Here is a 21,904-nt window from a genome sequence, read left to right on the forward strand (position 1 = left end):
CAGCACTCTGAATATATCATGCCATTCTTTTCTAACCTGCAAGGTTTCTGCTGAAAAGTCTACTTGTTAGGGGGAAAAGGATGTCCTAAAGCTAATTCCATACAGGCTTTGTGAACTCCACCCCCTACTCCAGCTGTTATAGGACAGCCCTGATAATGAATGGGTTGCCTGGCTGTGGGTCCTCACCGGCGTGCTTAAAAGGGACTTATTAATACTCCACTACAGGCACACACAAAAGGTTAATAAAAGGCTTATTTACAAGGGAAAAGGAAAGGAGGAAAATGTACAACTCAGGGAAAAAATAGGGCAATAAAGTCTTTAATGCGTCCTCCCCGATCCGACGACCTGGAAACCCAAAAAGCACTCTCCGAGCTGGCCGGACGCTGCAAGCTGGCGGAGAGCCAAAATGGGAGACCCCTCCAAAGCCCACATGTCTGGCTTTATACCAACCTGGCTGCTTAACCCCACCCTCAGGTCCCAGCCACCTTCCCTTTGGTGGTGATGGGATTTGGAGTTTCCAGTGTCTTTGGCTTTGGCCTGGGGTGGGGGTGGAGTCCACAAAGCCTGTATGGAATTAGCTTTAGGACATCCTTTCCCCCTAACAAAACTACCTAAAACTACCATTCGATTTCAAAGGTGCTTATGCTGAAAATACAAGGTAGAAATCAAAGTATCAAAAATCATCAAGCAATTAAATATTCTAACGTTAACTTAATTCTAAATTTAATTTTAAACTTGTAACACAACAAAATGGAGAAAAATAATTAAAACCATCCTTACTGCAAATTTCACTAGAATTCACAACAGGTCATACAGTATAAATTCATGCTTGACACTGAAGAAACATCTACAGATTGATGGCTTTTGGTTGGCAGGATGAGGCCTCTTGGTTATGATCACATTTGGGAGTTTATGCTACTGTGAGACCAAAATCTATGTTTCAAACTGTGAGATTTGCCATTTAATCAGTTTCCTAGATGAGCTGCCATCTGAAATATCTATTCCTATGCAAAGCCAATTCCTAGGCTAAATACATTTCTGGCTCTTTAATTGGAAAAGGCAAGTATAATTTGCAAGAGGAAAGCTGAATAAAGTATCCCACAAAAGATGTCCTCATCCTAATTCTGTGAATATGTTACATGTGAAGGAATTAAAATTGCTTATCAACTCAATTTAAGTTAAGAAGATTATCCTAGACTGCCTTCATGGGCACAATTTGATCACAAAGTCCTAAAAGTAGAAGGGAGAGAGAGGCAGCCAAAGACTCAGTGTTAAGAGCGATGCAGTGTGAAAAGAATTTGACCAGTCACTACTGGCTTTCATAATGGAAAAAGGGTGCTAAGAGCCAAAGAATGTGGGCATCCAAAAGAAACTGAAAAAGTCAAGGAAATAGGTCCCACACATACCATACAGAGAAGAACCAGTTCTGTTTATGCCTTGATTTCAACCAAATGAGGATCCACATCAGACTTCTGAACTCCAGAACTGTAAGATACGTGTTGTTTAAGTCATTCCATCCATGATACAAGCAATAACAACAAACTAAAACACAGCACAAGCAGTGCCCACGTCTTAGTTTTCAATACCATCCTTTAAGAAAAGGAACTAGAAGGACTCCCCTGGTGGCGCAGCAGTTGAGCGCTGGGCTGTGAAGCTGCCTGCAGCCTCCGCAGTGCTGGTTCGATCCCCGGCCCCTGGACGAGGTCCCACATGGCGTGCAGACCTCTCCTGCTGCACCCACTGCTCCCCTCAGCAGTGTATTTCGTCACTCTGCCTGTTCTGTTCCCCACTCTGGCTCTGGTGAATTCTCTCACCCTCCCTGGCATCTGGCCTGTGCCCCGCCCAGTTCTTGTATAAATAAATAAATCTTAAAAAAAAAAAAAAAGAAAGAAATTAAGGTTAAAAGAGTAGATACATGGGTGCTATCTTTTTACTATTATTGCAAAGTACCCTTTTCAAAATTGGCTCAAAGTGATCACTGAAAGATTTTATTTGTGCTTCTTGACTAAAAGCATACACTAAATCCTGATGCTCCCCCTAACTTCTTTTGCTTCTCTTTTCTAAAATCACCTGCTGTATTCCTTTTAGATAATTTTTAGAATCTACTTAATTTTTAGTAGAGATGAAGGTACTGAAAGACCTGAAGTTATGATATGTTACATAAGAATGTCCAGCACCCTGAAGCAATGCAAATCTGACTGAGATATTAAATATGGAGCACATCAAGGAGATATCCAAGTTAGGCAACCAATTGTATTAACTTCAGTAAAATATTGTCAATTTCCACACAGTTTAGGGCTTGAGCTCTGATAAGAAGCCAGCTAATGCATTCAAAACAAAAGCTTCATTTAAATTGCTTAGACCTCTATGCAGTCCTACAAAATGTCTTATTTCTCAATGTAATCCTAGAAGGAAGTTCAATCCTGGTATACTGCCTGGCACATCGATTTAGCTGAACTGAACTTTGCTCCCAATAATTCTCTCTCGCACTAAAAACAAAACACAAAATGCATCAAAATTCATTTCAGTAAAGCAACTCTGGCAACTGAAACTACAAAATCAACAACTATATAAGAACTTATTTTCCAACTCGCGGAACAGTTAAGGAGCAACTAATCTATGTTATGTATCTGAAAATAGATCCACATGTGTCTTCTAGCAATAGAACTAAAATGTTTAATATACTTTGTCTTTTACATTTATTTTAGTTTTCATAAAAATCTTGATACATGAAAAACATTTAATAAAATTTATCAAATTAGTAAATCAATTGATGGGAGAGTTCACTTTATAGGTTGATGAAATGGGGGAAAAGCAAGTTTTATCAGGATGTTCTGGGCTATAATGACCTAATAGCAATCTGAAAGTCACAGAAACAATCTGGATGTGTCTCTCACATGAAATCTGGCACCAGGGCTGGTTCTGAAATGAGGCTGTCTCGTCCTGTTCTGGCAAACTTTTAGACACAAGATGTTTGTAACACTTGCAGCATGATGTGCTCTCACACTGACCCCCAAAGTAGGAAGAGAGGCATTGTCCTTCACCAACCTCTTTCCTTTTACTAAGGAGGAAATCTTCCCAGAATCTCCTAAAAGTCTCTCTGTTACGTCTCTTTGGTGAGACTGGCTGATAGGAGGTTGGGAAAGCCAACAGCAAGTATTTTCACCCTGTCATGGGAAGTGTGTATCAGAGGTTCATTGTTAAAATTAGTGAAACATTATCTCTGCCCTTTAGGCATTCAGGGCAACAACACAGAGAGCAGGCTGCTGTGAAATTTGCTGATTAAATACAAAAGGAAGGCCATAAAGGAAAATCATTTTCTTAAGCCTAGGCTACAAGGACGTTTGCTGTGAGAGCTAACAACTACAACATACCTAAGTAGCTTGGAATCCTTGACTAGAAGTCCTGCTGTACAAAGAGTCATCCAGGGAGCTACGTTCTTTATAAGAAGGCCCAAGCAGTTTTAGTTTGGATGAGGAGGCAGTACCTAAATTAAGTAACGAAAGCAAATGCCTGGGTTGACCAAAGAAGGTGGCATGAGTGGAATATTACTGACATAAACCTTGTGGTGAGGCTTTTCCAACTCAGAAATTACTAGTCTTCCTAGGAGTTGTGAAGCAGGGGAAAAGCATGAAATTGTGTTGAATAAAAAAAAAAAAGTCCACTGAATTGGACGTAATAAAAGATATTTGTGGCTTAAAAATGGTTCTAGTTTTAGTGAATGTTTGTTTTAAGCAGGAGGAATTGAGAGGGAGAGATTTCCTTCCTACAGGAGAAAAATTTGATATTGTAAACTGACTTATAAACTGTAAATACCTCCAACAGAAAAACATCCATTCTTTGTGCTTAAATAAATGACAGTTGGTAAAAATGAGGTAGCTTCTATTAGTTCAGTAATTCTTAAAAACTGAGCAACAACTTCGTTGTTTACCTAAGTTTGTACCTTACTAATATTTATATTGAAACTGAAAATTGACCACATACAATGGATTATCTTTCTGCTTAACATATGAGCCTGTTTTGGCAGCACTTTCATAACTCATAACAGCACAGACTGTAATCACTATTGCTATAGGGTACCAAGAAGGCGTATGCTCAGGTCTTAACCAAGTGGTTTTATTCATGATGGTTCAAAAGAAAGAGCTTATGAAAACACCAAAGGCATTTAAAATAAATTTGCAGTCACTTCTTTATCTACTTTTTGAAGTACCATTGATTCTACCACGGTATACGATTCAGAGGAGAGTTTGCCCCTCCTCAGATACACGTGACATATCCCACCTCACCCATCCCAGGGCACCAATACCCCTTTATGGTATACCATGGGGCCCTACCCTGTTTTCATCACCTCTCCCCCTCCAGCAGCTGCAATTCTACAGTCATTTTTAGATTTTGTTTTGGTTTAATTTTCTTAGTTCCTTTGATTAGTTTCCCTTTATTTCACAGGAATGAAATGGGTTTGATATTTGTCTTTCTCCCTCTGGCTTATTTCACTGAGCATAACCTACTCCAAGTTCATCCATGTTGTTTCAAGAGGCAGTTCATCTTTTTTTTTTTTTAATAGCTGAATAGTATTCCATTGTGTATATGTACCTCATCTCCTTAATCCGGTCATCCGTCATTGGGCAGTTGGGTTATTTCTATAACCTGGCCACTATAAAGAGAAAATAGGAGTGCAGATATCCCTTTGAATTAGTGTTTTTTCATTCTTTGAATAAATGCCAAGGGGTGGAATTACTGGCTCATACAGTGGATCTATTTTTACTATTATGAGAAACCTTCATACTGTTTTCCATAGGCCTGAACCAGTCTACTTTCCTACCAATGATGCAGAGTTTCTTTTTCTCCATATTCTCCCTGATATTTGCTGTTTCTGATTTTTTGATACAGGTTATTCTCACTGGAGTGAGATGGTATCTCACTGTGGTTTTGACTTGCATCTCCCTGATGATAAGTGATGATAGACAGTTTTTCACAGTCATATGTATGTCTTCTTTGAGGAAGTGTCTATTGAGCGCTTCTGCCCATTTTTTTGACTGCGTTATTTGTTTTCTCGTTGAGTTGTATGAGATCTTTACACGTCTTGGATAAATTAGCCCTTGTTCAGATGTATGGTGTGCAAATATTTTCTCCTGTTCAGTTGGATATCTTTTTGTTTTACTGATAGTGTCTTAGACTGTACATAAGTGTTACAGTTTGATGTAGTCACATTTGTTTCTATTTACTTTTGTTTCTTTTGCCATGGGAGAAGAATTCATAAAAACTTCACTGAAGACAGCACTGTAGAGTGTTTTGCCTATGTTTTCAATATATTCCATGGTTTCCATGTCTTTAAGCCATTTAGAGTTAATTTTTGTCAAAGGTGTGAGATGGTGATCTATCTCCATTCTTTTGCATATGGCTGTCCAGTTTTTGCAACCCCATTTTTGAACAGATTTTCCTTCCTCCAGTGTATTATACTCTTGGCTTCTTTGTTATAAATTAACTGTCCAGAGATGTGTGGGCTCCATTCCAGATGTGACTGCTCCCTCAAGACACCTGTTCTTAGTGTTCCTAAAGGAAGCAATGACTGAAGGATCTTGTCCATCCAACATCTTCAGAACTATACCTACAATCTAAACATTCTTAATAATTTCTTTCCTAGCCTGTTATATGTTGGTTATGTTTATGTTTTAGAAAAAGAACTTCCCAATTCTAAACTCCCACTCCTTCTCCAACCTGACTCAACAAATATAAAATATCTGTTTCCTTTAGTCATATGTAAATGAACTATAAATGGACCAGATATATTCCAAACATCTAATAAGCAAACATTTATTTGAAAATAATTATAAATACAGAAGTCATGCCATCTTATCAACAAGTCTAATGTACTCTAAAATAGGATGTAAATTTATCTGTTCTTGTCCCTTCCTTTACTCCTGCAAATTCCAAAGCCAATCCTTTCATTTGTAAACATGATCTGTGTTTTCTTTATTGTTGCTCACACTTTTGTCTTGCTAATTTACTTTCCACTTGTTCACTACAAAGTTTCCAAAATCTTTTTTTCATATATCCAAAAGCAAATAATTTAATATTTTTAGTCTATTCCCAACTTCACATTAAAGGATGGGGGGAGGTAGGGGATAGGGTGTGAAGGGGAAGCAATTAAGTTTTAAGAGGTAATGCTAAAATAGACCTACCTCTATACCACCAAGCAATAAACATGTTGCATTCCTAACTATAGAAAATAAGCATTTCTATAGATTTTACAGTATACAAGCACAATGAAAAGTTTTTGTTAAAAAGGGATCTGAACTAGGAATGTCCAGAAAAACTAGCACCTAGTATAATTAATTATTAGATGAATGTGAATCAATCAGTTCATTTCAAGTACCTTTATTTACACAGGCCAGTTTCTGGCCTAAACTTACGACGAGCATGACATGTACTAAAAAACAATTACTAAATTATTTACTCATATCCTTCAAGTGTTGATCTGTCTAAAACCGTATCTACGTCCTTGAAGACAATTTCTCTTTCAACATGAGGTGTTTCAAAAATAGATCAAAATAATCTACTATGATCCACCAAGAAAAAAAAAAAATGGTGAGTATTTTTTGGTGAAGAAATATGGGAATGATTTTAATAGTTAAGGAGTTTAGTTAATCTGCAGTTGTAGGGTAGATACATTAACACATAAAATGAACTTAAAATAATTTGTGAATATCTTACCAAATCCAGGAACACTTTTAAGACTGGCTTTCAGGCAAATTTTTTCCAATCTGAGGTAGCTATATCTCATCAGACAATTCCACAGGAACATCCAGTCCATTCTTGTCCGATGATTCATAATAATGACACTTCTTTCTCCAGGAACAAAAGCATCACCTGTTATAATCACTTTTACACCGAACATGGTTTCCAGCAATGCCTAGGAAAAAACAATATAGATACACAACAATTTAAAGTTTTAATTTCCCAGATGTAAATTTCATTATGTCCTATAAATAAATCTCTTTCAACAAATAAGTCAAAAGCATGTTTCTCATGAGTCTTGTTTCTATCATAAATAAGGAAAAAATTAATATAGAAGGATGAGAACATAAAGGTATTATATATACCTTTAGTTCTACTAATTTAAGTTCCTGACAGTTTTCTAATTAAAAAAAAAATGTTAACAATCATTGAAATCTTCAAGATATAAGAAGTACAAAAGGTATAGAACAAGATTCCAATCTATACATTTTTATAGCTATAGATACATGAGATTGTTAGTTTCTTCTAATAGAAAAGATAGTCAAGAAATTTAACACTGGGCATAGGGCTGTGGGAATACAAAGTCAAGTTTTTTATTTATATCATATCACAAACCAAGACATGTATCTATGTAACACTATGTAAAAAAATGTAATAGCTATTTTTACTGAAGTGTTCCAGTACCTTTAACCATGCCTGGGACATAGAAAATGCTCAAATATATGCTTGATTTATTTAATTAATTTTCTAATAATATATGAAAACAAAGTATATTACAGACTGGAATTCTGAACAGATTTTAGCCTCTAAGTCATTTAAATCAAGTAATTTAAGTAAATTTTAAGTAGTTTTTTAAATTTTTAAAAAATTTTTAAAAGTAATTTTACTTAAATTTTAAGTAAATTTAAGTAATCTTTCTAATACCAGACAGTAACCTATTTTAGGGGTAAATACATAGTGATTTCCAATTTTGATTAGTGACTACTTCTACCAAATAAGGTGGCGTAGCTTGCTGCAAAGCTGACAGTATTCTGTTATTTGACAGGTTTGGTAGTTATATGAAAGAATAATAAGGCTTCAAAAACAATAAATAGAACCAAGAAAAAAAAAACAGGTTAAAAGGAATTAGTAGTTATAGAAAAGATGTTAGGAATGTTTTATGTCCAATGTATTACAGAGTCAGTGCTAACACCTTAACTGCTTTGGACACATGCAAACAAACTTTGACCCTAACAATACTGATGATGTAGAAAAAACATCCAAAAGTGAAATAAACAGACATGCACTTCCCTTTATAGAAATTTTCCAAGGGAGACTGAAACTTCATAGATTATCAAAGAATTTTTGCCCACACGGGTAGGTTAGACTAGGTGACCTCTTGCAAACATTTTCACTGTGGTACATATATCATTTAACACAGAAAATGTGCTCCTGAATGTAGTAAGAAAACTCTTGTCAATGAAATCATCTTAATGCACAAGAGAAACTTACAAAAGATTACTTTGTGAAGCAATAATTAGTCTAAATGCATTTGCCCTACTTTATTTTTTGGTGAAAAATGATTTGGGGGTTGATTACAATAAACTATATCTATTGGGGAAAAAAGATCATTTCTTTTCATAAGGAGTTTTAATTTATTTGCTTCAAAATGGCCCCTTTAGCTCCTTGTTAAAAATATGAAATAAAAGGTTATGAAAGAAACTTTGAGAGTTTTTCTCCATTTCTGTGAAAAGAGATATTCGCTATCTTATAACTAGAAAATCAATGATCTGTAACCCAACTATGAGGGATTCAATTTCTATAAATTTCTTACTGAAAGAATCTTTGTTGGACATGCTGTTAGCAGTAAGCAAGTCAGTGAGTTAAAGTGCTCGGTTGCAGGCTTTTTTTTTTTCCCCAAATATATAACATTTCAGTACTTCAGTGATGTCTGAATCTTGCCTAAGTTCTCAAGTAAGATAAATAAGGCAAAAGTCAAAAATAGCTGAAATTAACCTCGAAATTTTCTAGGAAGCTTTCTCATAAAAGACCAGCACACTCTCAATAAGCCCAGCTCACCCAGTTTATTTCTGAATGTTGGACCAGATGTCTTCTGCCGACCATGAGATAAAGTGAGTGTTTTGCATGTTGTTTTAAATACAAGAATCATACTCAGCATAGGACTAATCACACAAAGTGTGTGTGTGGAGAGGGGAGGTATGGGAAGAACCCTGTGTTTAAAAAATTCCTTCTATCTTCCTCACCCATCCTAGTGCATGTAACAGAAGCTATATGTTAGCAGCGTATAATGTAATTCTACAGAAATGCTGATGACACTATTAATAATAACAGTAGAACCAGTTATGGTAGAATTTGTCTAGTAAAACCCAACTTTTCTTTAATAGATCTTATTTAGACATGGCTGTCCAGACAAAAAAAAAAAAAAAAAAAGGCAAGACTACAATTCTCCAATTCTATTATAGTTTTTAGATTCTCACCAATGGGATAAGCAAGAGAGATATGCACCTTGTAATTCACTACTCCCAAAAGAAAGCACTGGCTCTACTGGACTTCCTCCTTCCCACGTTTTACAACAAAGTGGGTCAAAAAAGAGGCAGTCTTGACCCTATGGAAGAGGATGTGTTTAATTAATGACATAAATTTATTAAAAAAAGTTATCTGAATCTTAATTTTTTTCATTGTTTTGTAAAAAATAGAAATGCAAAATGATAAAAAACTTCAATGTATATATAACTTTAGGTCTGTGCATTTTGCTCGATTTTTGGAATACAGCCCTAAAATAGATTTCAAACACATGCATTATTTTATACCTGTCTAGTTTTTTTTTAAATTTCCCCCTTTAAATGCTAATACACCTGGTTATATACAACAAGGACTTACATGTTTCTTCTAACAAAATCAATGGGATGGGCATTTTGGTACAGTCTCCTTCGTTGGTATGTAACTTACCACAGGAAACGTGAGCCAGGTTGCCACCAGGTGGTTGGTGATCCAGCGATACCAAGATGGGTTTACAAATATCAAAGGTAGAAAGGGACCCAGCATGAAAATGCTTCCGAAAAAGCTTGCCCAAAACAGGGTGAGTATAAAGTAAATTCCTTTCCATGACGCCATGATTCTGAAAGATATTAAAAAAAAAATATTTTACTCTACATAAATCTGCCCAAATTCAAATTTCAAAATGATGCATTTAATCTTTAGTCACAGAACTACCATAAGTCTCTGATAAAGAAATTAAGTGCTTGAATACCATAAAGGTGACCTTATATGTCCTACATGTCTAAACCAAACAAGTTGTTAGTACATTAGAAATTGAACTCTCAACAGAATAAATATTTGATCCATCAAAAAACTTGTCTAGTTTAAGAAGCTGTCTAGTTTTTGATCTATTTATTGGTATCAACATAAAGCTGTGGCCCAGAATGTTACGCAATACAAAAATCTTAGAGTATTTCAGAGTATTTTTATATTCTGCTAAAAAAAAGCAAACTTAAAGGATTAAGAACTTCAGAATAGCTTCCTAAAGGTCAGGATGCCTAAAAGTGATGGCAGTTTTACAAAGTACACTATTAAAAAATTGCTAACTTAGAAATGATAATTTTCTGAATTCTTTAGTTCTCTGAATCTAAAAGTAATATCTGTAGGCAACTGGTTTTAAAATGACTCTTCATGAGCTGAAAGGTGAAGCAGAAGTCAGACTCCTCACTCACTTTCTTACTATTTGCCAAAGGATTACATTGAGGATCCTCAAAATCAGAACAACAACATATTAATGGTTTAAAATAAACTGTACAGTTTACATCCTAAATTTCACTGGAGCAAAAATATCATTTGCCTTAGGATAATGAAACTGTTGGAATCATTAAAACTATGAAAACAGTAATGGTCTTAAAATTTACATACTATAACAGGGATTCTAGCAATCAAGACTTATGAATATTTAAAAATCAACAAGCAACTATAAACCAGAGACCCAACTGGGGGTGGGGGGAGAGTAGGATGAAAACAAAGGGGGTGGGAATTGTATGGGAACTATAACCATGACGAAAACACATACATTGTGCAAAAATGAAAAATGATGTAAAAAATACGTAAAATTAAAAAAAAAGAATTGAAACCAGAAAAGAAAGCATAATAAATAAATAAATAAATAAAATCACAACAGGAAACAAACAACAAAATAGGTCAAAACTTTTAACAACAGAAAATCAAGTTTATCTGGGCCCTGAGTATACTTTTAAATCTCCACCAATACTTGACAGTATAAGTACAAAACCCTTTAAAGTAAAAAAAGGGGACTCTAGTCCCTAGAGTCAAATAAGGGGGTAGGGGGTACAATTGTATGGGGAATATAACCATAATGAAAATGCATACATTGTGCAAAGATGAAAAATGATATAAGAATTATAAAAAATAAAATATAAAAAAAAATAAAGTAATAAAAGGGGAGAAAATCTGCTAAGAATTGTTTTTATTAAACCCTACCTCTGAATTCTATGAAGCAGAATGAGGGGGTAAGACCATAGGAAAGCAATGGCCAAACAATCTGCTCACACAGAGCTTCAAATGCTTTGTGTTCCTACACACCCCCAGCCTGCTCTCTCTGAGGCTCTGTTCTTCCTCTTTGCATTGAAAGACACTAGAGGCAGCTTCTCTCCAGGCTTTAAATTTTATGCTTTTTGAAAATTAATTTTTCAATCATTATATATATATATTGGGGTTAAGTTTTCACATCTCTGTACATGCTTCACTCACCCTCCACCCAACCACCTCCAGTGTCAATGCCCTGTCCCCGTTCCTTCTTTTATCCCCCCTTCCCTCGGGTAACCAGTATGTTTTCCCCAGGGTCTAAAAATTTCCTTCATCCTGCTTTGCCAGTATGTTTTCTGGCTATTTTTATTCCTCAGATAAGTAAAACTGCAGTGTCTTTCAGCTGCTGACTTGTAAGTGCCCTAAAGTTGTTAACAAGGGGGAAAAGGCTTCTAAAAATCAGTATTTTCAATTCCCACCTCTTTTCATACTCCCCCCTCCCAAATCTGCAATGCTGCTATATTTGAAAACCCTGTGTTGACCTTTTCTTACTTAGTCTTTGTTCCTGCCAATTAGCCATTAGCTTTATATGTTTGGACACTAGCCCTTGAACTCCCTGAAGAGGCATACTTCACGTTGTATCCATATATAACTACCCTCCCCAAAGGCTCTGACATGCTTCCTCCTCACTATTTCTCCTCTGGTGTGATTAAAAGAAAAAGCAGCTTAGATATCATCAAATCAATTATTTTCATTTTCCAGAGATGACGATGAAAGACCAGATGAGTCCAGATGACTTTCCTAAGTTCACATAACCAAGCACTAGCGTCATCTTTTCTGCCTTCTGCTTCCATTGTGTCATGTCATCTCCTGCTAAGTCAACTTTTACAGATTTAAACAGATATAAAAGAACTGTCACTTGAGTACTACGATTACCCAGACCAAGTCTAATCTAAAGTTACTTTTCCATCCTACTCCTTCCCTATCCTAGCAATTATTCATTCAATGATTCAATAAATACATAAAGATTCCTACTGTGTGACTAATACTGCTAATTAATCATTGGGATAAAACAATAAGAAAAACATGCCAGGTTCTCACAAATCCAATGGCATCTCCAGCTCTCCTTATGAATGAATTCCTCCTTGGCACTACATTTAATCTATCCATATTCAGTGTCGTCTTCCAAACTCCAAGAGTTTGACAGACTAACTTGGTAAAGAATTATGCTAGTTACACACTTAAAACTTTGAATTTGCAGATCCACTCTGGCATATCACATCCCCACTAAATGCATATACTTTGACAAAGTCAGTTGTAGTCTAACACACATTACAAACATTCTCATCTAATTCAACAAAAGGCTTCACAAGTAAGGCATACATTTTATCAGTGCTATTTACAGGTAAAGAAATGAGAAACATAGGTCTCGTAAGTACAAGTCCAGAATACTGTTTATATCAAGATATGAGATAGCTTATACACGGAGCAGTCCCCCAAATAGCAGTGGGGCCAGTAAAATATTTAAAAGCCAAAAAGTAAATAATAAAAATAACCCATGAAGCACATTGGTTAAGCCACTGAAAATAAGGTTAGGGATCAATATAGCATCCATAAAACCAATCTCCCGCAACACTCTGAATCAGACTTACTGCATTTTGCTCAACTAGAACAGATTGGGAAATAATCTGTTTTTATTTAAAAAGTTTCTATTTATAAAATTTGTTGTATATTCATTACATTTATTTTTACATATCTTGTACTTATATATTAAATATAAATTTGGTTTAGGTTCAGCAAATTAAAAGATACCATTTCTTCCTGATTTGAATTAAAAAAGATGAAAATATTGGTAATACTCAACATTGACAAGGCTATAGTATACAAATTAGTATACTTTAGGTGAGTGATACGAAAGTATCTATCATGCAGAAATACTTAAAGATGTATACAATTTAAAGAGGGAGGACAACAAATTTTTAACAGATGGGAAGTAGGAAGCCAAGTATTGATTATCTTGGCAGCGCTGGAAATGGCAAAGTACAAATGAGTAAAGCAGAAAGTTGAGAAGAAACCTGCAGATTTCTCTAAAGGCTTGGAATCTGGCAGCACCAGGTAGCTCTGGACCCAAATAGGGATGAATGGGGGTTTACCAAAATAGAGCATCAGGTAAAAACTAAGATGCAGGTAGCCTTCCCGGGTCTCCTTTCTTCCCATGGCTATGTGTGACTGTCCTTACCCCACTCCAGCATACGTCTAGAAATGTCGGAAGAAGGTAAAATGGGTTTTCTGGACTAGGGAATAACAGCTAAGGGCACTGTTAGTGCTCTAAGAACAGTGAAATTAAGTAACCATATACATGCCAAAGCAAGGCTGGGACAAGATCTTTCCTTGTCCTGAGCTGTACAAGGTGGTAGCCACTAGCACATGGGGTTACTGAGCACTTAAAATAGGTAGTGTATCTGAGGAACTGAATTATTAACTGTATTTAAATTTAAATAGCACACGTGGTTAGTCACTACTAGACTGAAAAGCACAGCTCTAGGCAGATGACTACAGCACACTTCCCTTGGGAATCTAGCCAGACCGCAAGCAAAGATGAAAATACAGAGATACTAGTGCTTCCCTAATAAACGGCCAATCTAAATCATACCAAAGTAACTGAAAACCAAAGTTCACATAAGCTTCACCTACATGCAAGATTCTAACTGGCTTTTTAAGTTCCCTATATTTTATTGTGAGCACAACATATGTGAGGATAAACTGTTTAACGTGATAATCAAAACTAAGCAGAAGTATACTTGAAGAAAAACCACATATAGGAAACTATCTTTAATATTTTCAGGAAGACCAGTAGTACAGCCAGTAAATAAGAACAACATGCTCTTGTGGAGGGAAAATGAAAACAAACATTAAGGGAATAAAAAAGCTGTTAAATTTTAAAATAGCAAATGTCTAGCAAAAGCATTAGCCAAAATTTAAAACTCAGCAAAAGAATTAGAAAATCAAGCTGAGGAAATCCATCTAAACATTAAGCAAAAGATCAAGCTAGTTTATAATTTCTCAGGACCACCCCAAAAATAAATAAGCAACATTTGATCTTGATTCAACTGACAAAATCAAATGCATACAATGGAAGTATGGACACTAAGATCAATTACTGCAAATGTAGTAATATTCACCATTGCAAAATGATCACTTTCTAATAGAAATAAAAATGTTTTAACAACTAAAATAATCACAGCCTGATTGTTGTGATTATTCCACAATCTGAAAGAATTTAACTGTGTTCATTATTTTAAATAATTCAAGGCAGATGTTTTTTATGTAGTGTTCTCACACTAGATGAACACTTCACACCCAGACACAATCATACTGATTCAGGTTCTTAAAAACATAAGTGAAATATTTATGAGCTTACTAATTTCTTTTAAATTCTCCAATACATTTTAAATCTCTGAATGCATGTTAATTTGCATGACCTGATTCTGATGAACACTTCTGCATTTTTTGGAAATTAGTAATATAAACATATCTGTCTCCCTGATGAAATGCTGTGTTTCTATATTCCCCAGTGAGAACTGTATTTGTTTTCCTTTTGAATCTCAAAAGACAGACTCATAGCTTAATTTAACATTAATTCTCAAGACAAAGATTATAGTTTTTTATCTTTCTCCTCTTAAAATCTTTTATTTTTCTATTTTTATTTTTTTTTAATTTTATAGAGGCATGTTTTTTATTTATTTATTTATTTAATTTGTTTGTTTTGTTTATATATGCACTGGGTAGAGTCAGAAGCGCGGGAGGGTGAGAGAATTCACCAGAGCCAGAGCAGGGAGCAGAGCAGGCAGAAGAACCGAAGTACACTGCTGAGGGGAGCAGCGGGCGGCAGGAGAGGTCTGCGCGCCATGTGGGACCCTCCTCCGGTGGCCGGGGAGCAGCCGGGGATCGAACCGGCACCGCAGAGGCCGTGGGCAGCTTCACAACCCAGCACTCAACCGCTGCGCCACCAGGGAGGCCCAAAATCTTTTATTTTTATTGGCATTATCACAGATGTCTTTTATTGTAAATCACTTTAAATTCTCTTAGGAAGCAAACAGCTTCCCTGAAAAAAACTTCAAGAATGTCACCACTTAGTTACCTATTCATCTTTACTTAATTTTACTAATAATTCCCAAATCTGTCCTAAAGCATAGTATAAGCAAATCAGTGTAATTTTTTTTTTTTTTTTAAGAATTTACATTGAAGCTATGCTGAAGATAAAAAGCCATACACCCTTAATAAGCAAATCACCAAAGGGAACAAAAATAAGTCTGAAAGATAGAACTTGAAACACCTTTCCATGTCAATTAAGTATCACAAGGCAAGCAGAGGGTAAAAGTTGCTCTGGAGCCTTAAGCTGTTTGGGAAAATGATAGACAATAAAAGGAATTTCTTCTTCCTGAGTCAGTTCAAAAGACTAATACTTTCCCAGATACAAAGCAAAGCAAAACAAAACAAAATACAAACACAAATAAGATACAAGGTAAGCAGGCATTCTAGCTAGAAGGTACTTCCATTCAATAAAATCATAGTTAACTGATTCTGATCACACACAACAGGACAATTAAAGAGCAAATGGGGTCAGAGCTCAGTTATATTTACCCCAAATGAAGGAAACTTTCAACAATCAACAGAACTTCAGTAAAGTCTTCTTTTTAAGGGAGATAGGGGGCCACTCCGAGAGTTCTTAAGACTTCAATAAGGACATCTAGGGTTATGTTAAATTGACACTACTTATCTCTTTAAGTTTAGTGAGAAATAAGTATATAGTAATAGCTCTCTGAAAGCTGAGGCAACTTTTACTTAAAATGTATTAAAAATTAATACACAGAAAAAAGCAGAGAATATATATGACTATTTATCTAAAGTTCAAAAACAGTGAAACTAATTTGTAACACAGAAGCAAGGATAATGGTGATCCTGGGAGGTGGGGTGCAGGGAAAGTGGCCTAAAAGGTACCAGGGACCAGCGGGCTTCAAGGGTTTGGGCAATGTTCTGTTTCTTGACTTGGGTGCTGGTGACACATGGTATATTCACTTCATAAAAGTTCACTGAGTTGTACACTTGTGACTTATGCACTTTTCTAGCTATACGCAGATATACGCAGGTTACAGGAAGAAAAAACAAATTAATAAACAAATGTTCAACCTTATTAGTTTCAGGAAAATGCACCCTTATTATTTTCAGGAAAATGCAAGTTAAAACAAGACACCATTTTTTTCTCACAGCAATCTGTGAGAAAAGTATCTAAATTTTGCCTTTGAAATTGAAGACATCATTTGCTGGCATCTTTGTTTGTACAGATAGCCAACTGATAAGTAGTTATTATAGCCTGAATACGTCTACCATCATGAAGTCCTTCTCAGTAACTACCCTAGAGAAATATTCAAGTGCAAGTATAGATGTTACATTGCAACAATGTCTGTATGAAAAAAATCAGAAACATAATGTCCATTAATAGAATGAGCTAAATAAACTGTAGTATATTCAATATTGTAAGTCACCATATAGCAGCTGGGAAGAACAAAGTCAAATTCTATTTTCTAAAGTGAACAGCTCTTCAAATGTATTGCTGGGTGAAAGAGAGTGATACCATTTTTACAAAAAAGGCATGCTCCCCCCCCCCCAAGAAAAGAAGAACCATATGCTATGTGGTTTATAAATAAGTGTAAATTCACATAAATCTATCCAAAGGATGCATGCAATGTTACTATGACCACCTCTACAAAAGATGGAAGAGGCTGTGAGTAAAGATGATAGTCAAAGAAGAACAGACCTTTTTGCAATGTTTTAAAAAAAAGAGAACACTTGCTTTGATACCTATATAGTACAAAGGAAAGAAGGGAGAGAAAGGGCAGAAGAAGGAAAAGAGAAGCAGCTTAAGCACAGACACAGTAAGCCAGCTTGCCAGTTAACCGTCTGCCTGTTTTACAACGTACCCCCATAAGCAAAGAAAAATGACTAAATGTTGATGTGGAAATAACCCATATTTCTTAACCAAAGTATCATGCTATATTTTAAACACAAAGTAAACTTTTACAGACAAAAACCACTGAAAATATTATCAAGAGAGGAATAATAAGGCACCCTAGGTAAACTTTACAGTCGCACCCCATGTATCTCTGGCGTAACAAATATCACTCAATTTACTTTTTAGTAATGAACTTTGCTAAGTTTAAGCTCCTGTTTGCTCTTCCCTTCGTAAGATACAGGGCAGGCCATTAAATGTATAATAAAAAAAATCTAAGTGTGAAGGTACAGAAACTGTCAAAAATCAAGGCGCTTACTGAAGCTCTTCATAACATGAATCTATTAATATATATAAAAGTCTCATTAAGTTCTAGCAAAAACAGTTACTTAAAAAGTTACTACAAAGAAAATACTCACTTTTGACTATACCCATGGTCTACTTTACTCAAAAGCATACTCATAAAAAGAGAGGAAAATGGAAAAAGTTAAAATATTTGTCTAAATTTACTGAGTTATTTTGACCACTTCATTTAGACAGAGAATAAATGCCAAGTAGTTATTCCACAGTCATTAAAATTTCATACAATAGTATTTGCACCATAAACATTAACCATCTTTAGTCAAGGTAATGCACAGAATAGTAACAGAGTCTCTGTCCTCCTAGTGTTTATCATCTGGCAGGAGAGAGAACAACTTCGAAAAGGAAGAAGGGGAAGCAGTACAAAGCAGCCTATATAAGCCGCAGATTCATGGAAAAAAAAAAAATCAATAAATGTGAACATCAGTTTGAAACATCTCCTAAGTCTAGAGTTAGAATCACAGAACTTTAAACAGCTTTTTGGTTCCACAGATGATTCTCTCATTTACACAAATGAAAGAAAGTTGAGAGCAGAGCCGAGGGACCTGCCTGGAGCTCACAGGAGTGCAGTGACGGGAGGCCGCCAGGCTAAGGCCGCAGGTCTCTGGTCACCAGCCCCATATTCTTTCCACTAGGAAATTACAGACTGAATCAATCAACTGAAGCATTTAGAAGGAATTAAAACACAAGCAAGGGCTCAGCCTGAGGAAGGACAGGACAAAACAGAAAGGATAAGACCTTGGTGTTTTTAACGGTGCGCGCTCTACAGTGGTTTATTAGTCACCAGGATGTTCTTCAATGCCTCGGGATTTCTGCTGGATTTAGTTTCTTCCAGATTGTTTCAAATAACATGATTATACAGCAAGCATTTCTTTTAATGAAAACATCAATAATTTCTTTTTCTGTGTAAATGGCAAGCACACTATATTTCAACAATTTCCTGTTATTACACAAGGTTTCCTTATAAGATGGAAACGTTAAAACCACACAACCCCACACTAAGTAGAATACTACCGTATGACTCCACTTCATAAAGACTGATTAGTACAGCTGTACTATACCTCTTGTCTGTTATTCAAGAGACAGTCTACCTTGTTTAAATTACTAAAGTCCCAAAAGTTTTTACAGTACCACATGACTCAGCAATTCCACGTATATATATATATATATATATATATATATATATATATGTATGTATATAAGCAAAATGAATATATGTGCCCATAAACACATATGCACAAGTGTTCATAGTAGTCCAATTCACAATAGTAAAAAAGTGGAAATAATCCAAATATCCTTCATTAGATAATGGACAAATGAAAGTAGTATATCCATCAATGGATAGTTAATCAAAATAGAAATGAATTGACGTATTAATACATGCTACAACACAGATGGACTTTGAAAAAAATATGTTAAGTGAAAGTGGCCAGCAGCAAAAGCCCACACAGATATGATTTCACTTGTATGAAATGTTCACAACAGGCAAATCTATAGAAACAGAAAATATTGATAGATCAGTGGTTCTTTAGCCTGTAAGAGAGGGGAGGAGGGGTCTAGGGAGAATGAGGGTAGTGGTGGATGGCTGATGAGTATAAAGTTTGTTTAGATAATGATGATGGCCACATCATTATGTTGAACAGTCTTAAAACCATTGCCTTGTACACTTTCAGTGAGTGAATTAGATGGGATGTGAATTATATCTTAAGACAAAAAAGTTAATTAGCTGAGAGATTACAAAGCCATGTATAACTGCAATCAACGCTAACCTGGAGGCTATGAATGCTGAAGGAAAAGAGAAATTAGAAATAAGAACATATAGAGCAGTAACAGAAAAAAAGGAGACCAAAAGCTAGACAGAGTGAAATCAACTCAATAGAAAATAGATTAGACAGAAATATATCAGAAATATCACCAATAGCTACCTCTGTGTAGTGAGACAACTGAGTTTTTTTTTTCCATATTGTGGGCAAAGTGTATTAGTTTTATGTAGAAAAAAAAAAATCCCAAGAAATTTGACATCAAAAGGGAAAATCAGGACTCAGAATTTCTTATATTAAGTGACTAGACAGGGTCCATATATAATTGAGGGTAGAGATAATCACTAATGATAAGCATAAAATGTGAATTATATAATATTAAGACACCAGTCTAATGTTTTTCACACAAAAAAGAATGGATATTCTGACAGTAATAATTCTTTTCCACATATAAATACTGGTATTCACTGGCAGGCATAAAATACCACTGTGTCAGGGATGTAGCTCACAAGGAATAAATGCTTTTCTTCTGTCTCATGATAAAACTTCAAAAAAGCATAATTTCTGCAATCTAGTTAAGTCATTACATTTAGTATGATCTTTTATATTTATTTATTTATTTATTTATTTATTTATTTATTTATTTATTTATGTATGTATGTATGTATGTATGTATGTATGTATGTAAGCACTGGGTACAGTCAGAAGGGTGAGAGAATGCACCAGAGGGTGAGAGAATGCACCAGAGCCAGACCAGGGAGCAGAACAGACAGACTGACGAAATACACTGCTGAGGGGAGCAGCGGGCACAGCAGGAGAGGTCTGCACGCCATGTGGGACCCTCGCCGGCGGCCAGGGATTGAACTGGTGCTGCAGTGGCTGCGGGCAGCTTCACTGCCCAGGGCTCAACCACTGCGCCACCAGGGGAGGCCCTAATATGATCTTTTAAAGGTCTGTATTAATATAACCTAAATGAGAACGCCATCATTTTGTCAAGACACAAGTCAAAAATCATTCATGGCACTTTGATTTTAATAGATACAAGCAAAATGAAAAGCTCATTCAAATTCAGTTTCCTTTCTACAATCTGCTTTTTTTACACAGCAAAGAATTACTTACCCTTACCCATAAATGAGTTGTAAAGTACATTCAAGCTTTCATAAAACTCCTAAAATCAAATGCAAGGTATATGTAAGTATTTTTTCCACAGAGGGGATCCCAAACTTTCATCAGAAGGGTTTGTGGGCTTCCTTGGTGGCTCAAGGGTTAAGACGCAGTCTATGAAGCTATCCGCAGCCAGTGCAGCACGAGTTCGATTCCCAGCCAGCCAAGGAGCAACCCACATGGCGCAGGAGACCTCTCCTGACTTGCCCGCTGCTCCCCTCAGCAGTGTACTTTGGTAAGTCTGCCTGTTCTGTTCCCCACTGTGTCTCTGGTGAATCCTCTCACCCACCCCCCCACACCTCTGGCCTGTACCCCAGCTCTTGCATGCATAAATAAATCTTTTTTTTTTTACAAAAAAAAGGGTTTGCAACTCAAAGAAAGTTAAAACACTATTTATTGCTTTAGAAAAACAAGTGAACAGTAACCTAAAATGATCTGTAGTAAACAAATTCTGAAACAATGCTATATAATTTTCATTCATGAAACACATGTATCAAGTATCAAGGATATAGTCATTAGAAAAAAAAATTACAGTGAGAAGCAAAAACACCCACTAAGTATTTTAAGAAAAGGCAAAATTAAGAGACAATAATTATAAGTTATAGATCATAATATTTTACTTGCATTAGGTATTATTTTTAAAAAATTTGGTATGTCTTATTTAATACCTCATAATATGAATGGAATCAAATATTTTTTATTCAAAGTATTTCAGATTGAATTAACTTGTTATTCATACAACATGGAATTCTGAGTGCTATAAATGTACAAAACATTTTTAACTTTCAATACTGTCAACATATTCTGAACACAGGAAGGTTTTCATTCACATGCAAAAGTGTATTTTGCACAAATACATGATTAGTATCTGGAACATCTGCTTTACCATTAAAACATTACATCTGTGGCCTTTTTCCCCCCAGACTTACAAAAATCAGAATAAATAACAGATGGAGAGTAACCTTGGAACTCTCTCCATGTATTTTAAAGTGTTTTGTGTAGCATGTTCTTACCATTCATAAATAAAAACATAGGTGGTGAAATTAATATGAATGCCAATAAAACTATTTCAATGGGAACAACAGCTCATGAAGACCTACGAGAGGCAATTGACATTTATAGGATTTTGTAGAATTCTGTAATTTACAAATGTTTTTATTATATTTGATGGATAATGGAGGTACTTTCCAGAATATAATGCATAAAATATTAAGAAAGACATCTCTGAAACTCAATTTAAAAGTCAAATTGCCTATAAAAATGCTCTATTGTAGAAAGTCAAAGTTGAATGGGGCTTTAGAGAGAACTTAGTCCACTGGTTTGCAAATCTTTTTGGGCATGG

At 35.5% G+C, this 21,904-nt stretch overlaps 1 protein-coding gene across 3 annotated transcripts in view; it reads right to left on the bottom strand.

Moving 5' to 3' along the window:
- The window catches only part of LCLAT1 (lysocardiolipin acyltransferase 1), a 139,903-nt gene that overhangs the window by 73,851 nt on the left and 44,148 nt on the right, over window positions 1–21,904 (bottom strand). For all 3 annotated transcript variants that reach the window (XM_037528273.2, XM_037528274.2, XM_054701226.1), the window contains 2 exons: window positions 9,688–9,856; window positions 6,715–6,913 (listed from right to left, as the gene is read on the bottom strand). In XM_037528273.2, the coding sequence (XP_037384170.2) occupies window positions 6,715–6,913; window positions 9,688–9,852 (364 nt within the window). In that variant the 5' untranslated portion in view covers window positions 9,853–9,856. The remainder of the gene's footprint in view (window positions 1–6,714; window positions 6,914–9,687; window positions 9,857–21,904) is intronic.

Source organism: Talpa occidentalis, unplaced genomic scaffold (assembly GCF_014898055.3).
Source record: "Talpa occidentalis isolate TD23 unplaced genomic scaffold, MPIMG_talOcc4v2.1 talOcc4.5, whole genome shotgun sequence".
NCBI lineage: Eukaryota > Metazoa > Chordata > Mammalia > Eulipotyphla > Talpidae > Talpa > Talpa occidentalis.